Consider the following 7393-nt stretch of genomic DNA (forward strand, 5'->3'; position numbering starts at 1 on the left):
TTGAGGGCTATGAATCAACGACTGGCAGAAGTCTGAAAAAAATTCCCAATTTTGCATTTGATTATGAAACAGATCATGAATTAAAGAAAACGCTTAAGACAAAGATTATAAAATATCTAGTTTATTTACAGCACAGATAATCTTAGTCACACCAAGAAATAAGGGTCCATCAAGCTATCGGGATCGAAGAATATTGACATAACAAAAATCAGATGTCAAAGTCGATTAGTTCATGTGTTCTGTCACTTTTTCTTGAACCTATCAAGTGCACTTGTCGTTACATTTGGACGTTGTTCCCTCTTCCCTCCTGATTTCATTTTCTGCTTCTCTTTCATGACCTGCTTGATGTGTTCCTTCTTTTTCTCGAACTGTACACCCCTCTTCCGATTCTCAACTCGACCGGCTTTGCTCTTCCCCTTCTTCTTGTAGCGGGGTTCAAAGTCCACCTTCTTTGGCTTGAGATACTGAGAAAAAATGGAATAACCATATATAAGACTAATCGCTAATGGATTGAAAAAGATTTTCATTGGTCAAAACAGGGCTATATTGGGTGTGGTGGTTTACAGTACATCATAATGATCATGACAAGAATCTAGAGTCTTACCAATAACTTATTCCTCTCATCGAGTTTTTCCTGTAAAGTCTTCACGTCAACCTCACCAAGTTTACTCGTGTCCAGTGTAATTAGATCAGGCTGAATCTACGAAGAAAAATAGCAAAACAATGAATTTTACAGACAATTTAAACATATTTTGTAACAACATGTCAAGAGGTAAAATCAACTCCAACTGAATGGAAATATTCCCAACATACTTACATACATGTAGTTCCAAACCAATGGCAAAACCTGTGAAATTCCATAAAAGTTGTGGCAAATCTATGATCTAAACAAGCTACTTGAAGTGGAGCATAACTATCTTTCAGGAATACCATACCATTGATGATGCATGTCATTTTTTTTATTCAATTGGCTAACAGATTTCCTCCCAGGAATATAAGGACATCTCATGCCTACAATTTTCTTTTCGGAGGCCACAAAATCACTTCTAGAAGAGACATCCTACCTTTTCCAATAACATGTTGACCTCAGCATGTCGTCTTTGCTTCTTTGTCTGGTAAGGATTCTCTTCCAAGGCATCAAAGTTGGCAACTCCGGCACCTAGGTGAAACATAAAGTTCAGTAGGTTAAACATCTAAAGCTTACTGACTTGAAACACTGATTTCTCCTAACAGGACACTGAAATTAATCAGAACACTACAAAGAGCATGTTTTTTTCACTTTGCACAGTGTTCTGGATTTCAAACAGTTCACTGCACAAATGCAAGTGTAGTGAAGCACTAGCATTCCATATCATGCATGCTCTGTCCAATGCTCGTTGACAAGATGACCTGAACCACTAACTATGGGAAGGACTGGACAAAGACAACAGATGACAGCAGACAACGGCCAAACTGACTGCAGCACCACTGAGATAATGAATTAGTGAAGAAGCAGAACTAGAAGGAAAAAACTACCTGGTATTAATAAACTACTATAGCCTTGTCCGTGACTGGCACCTATGACATCTTCATAAGGACAGAACTGGAGATCCTGTACTGTCGAGGCCAGCTGGTGCTGCATGTAGGGTGATGTGGCTGTGCGCGTGCAACAATCTCGGAAGACCTGAAAAGACAGCAGATAATCAGCAACAAGAAAGTGTGCCATGTGATACAGCAAGATTTACTACCTCTAATTGACCATGCATGCCTACAAGGCCTTCGACCGTATGATGATGATGATGATGATGACCAAGTTTAGAGCCAATTATATTGGCCGTTAGAACCTGGATAATATGCCAAGTCTCATGTACACATATTTGTTTTATAGATAGATTGGACCCTAGCCTTGACCTATCCTACTCTTACCACTTATGCCACGATTTGTATCAAGCTACATTTACAGCCTATATATAGGGGCTTACATGTACGAGTGTAATTTGGTGAAATCCTACTTCAGACGCGCTACATGAACCTGGTATAATCATGCTACATGCATCTGGTATCATGCTACATGTACATATATGCGTTCGACCCCAGTAGCATTACTTATGCTGTAGTCCTGGTACTATCATACATACATCATGTTTGTAACTTAGCAACGGCTAGCTAATAAAGCGAAAAGAAGTAGCTTGACAAAGACAAACTAACAGTTACCTAGGTTGAGGGTACAGCAGTGACCAACACCAGGCATGGGGATCAAACTTAATGGGTAAAAGAAACAGGTGAGAACAAGTATAAGTTCATACACCCAATAGGGGAAACAGGTAAATGGAGGGAATGAGTTACCACTGGCACCATCCACAATACAATTACAAGCAACAAGGTTAACAGGTATATGTACATGTAATGACGAGAAAAAGACTTCAGGGGAAAAGTTACAGGGTACAAGAAATAGATCGGAATATTTATTGATGGTTACAGGAAATAGGGGTGACAGGTTCATGTACAGGTGACTGTACAATAGAGTTAGAAGTTACAAAGTTTACCACTAGTTTGAGAGAACTGTCAATGGTGGTATCATTAAGGCAGGGCAATAGGGAGTACAAGTAATAGAGAATACAGGTGCAGAGGGGACAAGTTGTAGCAAGTTTAACCAAAGACAACATGTAGTTTAAGTTGGACGGAACAGTAAAGGGTGTTATCATGAAGAGCACAGGCAATCGGGGTATACTTATTAGAGAAACAGGTACAGATAGTTCATAGTAGTGAGTACATCAAATATGCAGAGATGTTGTGTCCACAATGCCTTACCTGAACCACACTTCCAATTCCTGCACCAAGGAGACCAGTCTGGCTGAACGAGAGGCTGCTAGCACCAGCATGCACCTTGTACGACTGCAACATCTTCAACATTCGCAGATCCCAGATCTTGATGGTGCGGTCAACACCGGATGTGGCCATGTAGCTGTAATGTAAACAAATTGGCGTAGGTACAGAGAAAGGGTTAATGCTGGCTAGTCAAATTATGATACCACAATTGAGTCAGAAAAATTGTGCTGAGAAGTATATCAGATCAAATGCCCAGAATGGTTACTTTATCTCAATCTCAACCAGAAACATAAGCATGGATTCAAGATAGAGGGACTAAAAAGGTGCTTACTTTCCCTTCTTGTCGACTGTCAGAGATCTCACTGCACCACTATGACAAAGCATCTTGACTAGAGGTTCCTTCACATTTGGCGACCATAAACTCACAACTCCTGAAAGTAAACAGAAATGGTTTTGTAAGTATGAATAACGCTCCTCAAGACCAACACAAACAGGCTTGCAGTACCGCCTAATGCAAATGACGACGATGAAACTAGGGCTATACATCCAAAAGCCATTATCAAGTACTTCCTATTGATGTGTCGTTGTGACTCCTTATCTCACTACAGCTTTCAAGTATAAATCACCTGACAGCTAACTGCTCATTAGTGAACCATATTCGCACCGATGGACCACCAGAGTTGTATTTCATTATCTTTTGGCCTAAGGGGCCAACTTTCCTAATGAAATATGTTTTACCTGCCGAGTGTCCAAGATGTACAATAGCATTGCTCGGATTCTGGCACATGACTCCAAGACGACCCAATCCCGTCGAGATGCCTGCTACCTTCTGCCCGATGGACACATCGAGATACGATAAATAACCTTTGGAATTCTGAAAGAGCAAACATCAATTTTGATAGAGGCTAGGAAAAGAACAGGAGTCTCATCTATAGGAGGTACCAATCTTAGCCAACTCAAGCAATCAATTAACTGCTCAAATATCCAAGATCTTTTAATTTGTCAGAAACATGGCTGGATGCAGCAGAGCAAGATGGTGCCTAGCTGCCAGTGACAGAAGACAGACTTATTCTTGCAGATATTCACATTAATCAGTGAGGCCAAGAGTCGAAGCCATCGGCCACATTATGTCCCTAACACTTTTGATGGCTTAAACAATCATGATGCAGTTAAGTTAGTAGGTAAGCATATGGCTAAATAGAAACCCTACTTACTGAAGAAACTAAAAGGAAGTGATATGGCAGGAATTCTAGCTGTAACACACAGTCAAGAGATTTCAAACAATGCAGTTCTATTCCCTGGTTATCGTAGATGTACGTCCATTGTTTCTGGGCTACTGCAAACATTGTCTCTATGTGCAACCACCTAAAATTGAGAGAAGAATTTCAGGAGGTTTTTTTTCGATGTCCACTTCTGAAGGAAAAAGGGTGTGTTCCACAATCAGAGGCGATTTGCCATTTGAGCAGCACTGGTTTAAGACCATATCACTGATGTCTGACAGATTGTCCATTCGCAGTCAACAAATGATGGACCTTACAATATTTTTGTTGAGTTACTCAGTTAGATACCTACTGCACAGCATGGATAGTTTCCATCACATTCATTTCACACATTAATTTCTTTGTCTGCCAGTCGATGGCAGCCGCATGGCCTTTCTTACCACCGAGCAGAAGATGCCTGCAATGGGAAGAGTTTCATTATCAAGGAGGTCAGCCACTACCAGAGGGTGGTCCATCAAAAAGACGCATCAAACTATTATTCAAACCCACTCGCTTCATATTTCACTTCAGGAAGATAACAAATGATTTGTCCAATACACTGGTCCTTCTGATCACAACATCAAAGACCAACAGAGACTGTGCTGCAGCACTTTTTTCGTTGATGCAACAATGCCTGTAGTGAAGTGTGGCAATGTCAATCAAGACGTTATCCACAGATTGCGCACTTTGTCAGCGATGTCAGCAGGGCCCAAGTCACAGACTGATGACCTCCAAAATGGATGCCCAAATGAGGTCACTTACATATGCTGGATTATGACGGGAATAAGTGTGTCACTGCATTTCACCAATTGATGTCAATTACAGAGTTACTTGACCTTGCATATTATCTTTAATTCCAGGCATGATTACATTGTAACCTTTTGATAAACACTTACCTTCCATTGCGTGTGAAGTTCATGTGGTAGGGACCAAACTGTGGCAGCTTTAGCTCAAAATACTGTAAAGAAGATGAAAGAAGTTAATCAATAGAAAGGATACTTATAATGAATTATCATTCGTTGATTTTCTCAATCCAGTATGTAATGGTATGCAACCTCATGAGAGATTTTCCCAAAATCTATGCATGTCTGCCTATTTTCATCTTTTTGAATGATTTTTACATTGATTCAAAACCACCACCAAGGTGTCAAAATAGTGCATATTAAAACAGCTTAGTCAACATCAGCACAAAGGAAAGATTCAGTATAAAGCTTACTTTTTGTGCACTGGTGATATCAACAGCATCTGCTATATCTCTTTGTGATATTTTTGTGGCATCTTCATCATCATCAAACTGAAGAAATCTGAAAGACAAGTTCAGAGTTTTCAGTTTTCAGACAGAGAAGGGCAACTGTGAGTAAAACAAGGCCTGCCATTTGATAGAAGTTTGTTTGTACCAGAGGAACAGGGGGAAAACTACAGCATAGACCTAGTGACGTCATACATGTTATTTACAAGCTCTATTAATTCAACAATTTTACGACAATGTACAGTCTCACACAAGGGCAATTATAAGTTCAATAGAAACACACAGACCCAATGTCGAAATAAAAATGATGACGATGATATTTTGAGAAAGGTTAAACCTACCCTTCCTCTTCTGGGAGTAATATCTCTGTCCTGGCAGCCTGTTTGAAGGCTTTGTTGTATTTCTTCTGTTTTGTTGAGTAATCATGAGTAGCATCTTTTGTCACAAGGCCTTTCTGTAAAAAGAGTACACAATCCAAGCCAGCATATCAAGGACACATGTGGTTTGACCACAAGCCCAACCCAAGGCCTACTGTCTTGGTCATGCTGATAAACCTCCAGCTTTACTAAATTATGAGAAAGATATGTTAATTTTATCGCTTTTAAGTCATAATGTGTATCACTGCCGTATCTATTTACCTCTGACATTTCCTCTCCTCTTTCATATTTCTTTATTCTCTCTTTTGGTATTGGAGCATCTCCAGGAAATTTATCAACCTGCAAAAAATCTTACATTAGATACAGTGTATCAAATTTGGACAATTCACACAATGAATATTACTGCAATTTTGAATTGAAAGAACAACCAAGATTGAATTGAACACTAAACATATTGAAGGATCAGTGATAGAGCAACTTTATTCCACATCAAAGCACATCATTCCATTGAAGGCCATGTTTTAAAGTGTCATCAACATGACCTACTTCTGTTCCATCTACTGCTTATTCTTGTAACAGGTGTGTCGACGTGAAGATACATGTAAATGCAGTTAAGAAGTGGTTGGATATTTCTGAAAAAAAATTAGTTCTTCTTACCCTTGATCGGAATCCTCTTCTTCTGAAATCATCCTTTCCAGAACGACTCTTTTTCGCATTTTCAGCTCCCTTATTGTTCAACCGCTTCATCAGATTTTTCTTTGCATCAGCAGACTTTCCTCTTTTTGCTTCCGAAGAGCGATTTTTTCCAACTTGATACTTCTCGACATTTGGAGCAAAGGTCTCGACTTCATGTTTTTCCACAGCAGTTTCAGTACCTTGGTAATATCGCTGAGACACTTTCTTTTTCCTATTTTTATTGTCCTGAAATTCAAAAATTGATCAACTGATAAAATATTTTACATCTTTGAAAAAAACGCCATGGACTGAAAAGCAACTCCAACATATTGATGTTTGGGCCTTCATTCAGACGTGTTCTGAGACGGAGTGTACGCATTTTTTTGTTTGGCTGCTGCATGCCCAGCATCTTGCCATTGTCTGGCACCATTGACCGTGAAGATCTATTGTAAAGATGGTTTTTTGGTCCGACCCTAGGTGGTACCGGCGTCTCTTGTAAGGTGCATTTGTTAAATAAATGTGTAGTGTCAGCACGCGGTAGACAGAGCTCTAAAATGATACAGGCCTAGAATACATGTAATGTATGATGTAGAAATCATAAGAAAACAATGTAGGCCTACAATAGGCTACAGCATGCATAGGGGGAGCAACTGCAGAATAGCCGGGTTACTCTGTGCTAAATGATAGGTATGTGTACATCATGTACAGAGGGAAAGAGTGTACATAGGGAACAACATCGAACATTGATTTCTAAAGAAAAATTACACATCTTTTGGCCTAATTTTTGTCTTCATGTTGAACCACATTCATAACCACATAAGCTATCTGATCTTTATGTCGATTTTCTTTCTACAAATATGTAAAAATTTACATTTTGTGGGAGAAATTTTGTGCCATGTGATCCTAAGGGCGCAGCCATTTTGACGAAACGGCAACGTTTTTGGCAAGCGCGAAATTTATGACGTTGTACGCAGGTTACCGAATTGATTTCGTTGTACGCAGGTTGCCGAATTGATGACATTTTA

General features: G+C 39.6%; 1 protein-coding gene across 1 annotated transcript; it reads right to left on the bottom strand.

Annotated features, from left to right (window-relative positions):
* Window positions 1–115: 115 nt before the first annotated feature.
* On the bottom strand, window positions 116–7282 carry LOC135501283 (WD repeat-containing protein 46-like). Its single transcript, XM_064793315.1, has 15 exons — window positions 7240–7282; window positions 6351–6614; window positions 5955–6032; window positions 5658–5770; window positions 5284–5371; window positions 4964–5025; window positions 4381–4485; window positions 4023–4173; window positions 3547–3682; window positions 3140–3239; window positions 2791–2944; window positions 1516–1663; window positions 1065–1159; window positions 605–700; window positions 116–464 (listed from the first exon to the last, which is right to left on the bottom strand). Exons 2-15 carry the CDS (start codon window positions 6438–6440, stop codon window positions 243–245), a joined length of 1638 nt encoding a protein of 545 aa, XP_064649385.1. The 5' UTR covers window positions 6441–6614; window positions 7240–7282; the 3' UTR covers window positions 116–242.
* Window positions 7283–7393: the final 111 nt, after the last annotated feature.

This window comes from Lineus longissimus, chromosome 17 (assembly GCF_910592395.1).
Source record: "Lineus longissimus chromosome 17, tnLinLong1.2, whole genome shotgun sequence".
Lineage (NCBI taxonomy): Eukaryota > Metazoa > Nemertea > Pilidiophora > Heteronemertea > Lineidae > Lineus > Lineus longissimus.

Coding starts and splice junctions, on each gene's coding strand:
- LOC135501283 (XM_064793315.1), bottom strand. CDS start 6,440: ATGAAGCGGTTGAACAATAAGGGAGCTGAAAATGCGAAAAAGAGTCGT. Junction 4,174..4,380: donor GAAACTATCCATGCTGTGCA/GTAGGTATCTAA, acceptor TCTCAATTTTAG/GTGGTTGCACATAGAGACAA. Junction 1,664..2,790: donor GAATTGGAAGTGTGGTTCAG/GTAAGGCATTGT, acceptor CTGTCTTTTCAG/GTCTTCCGAGATTGTTGCAC.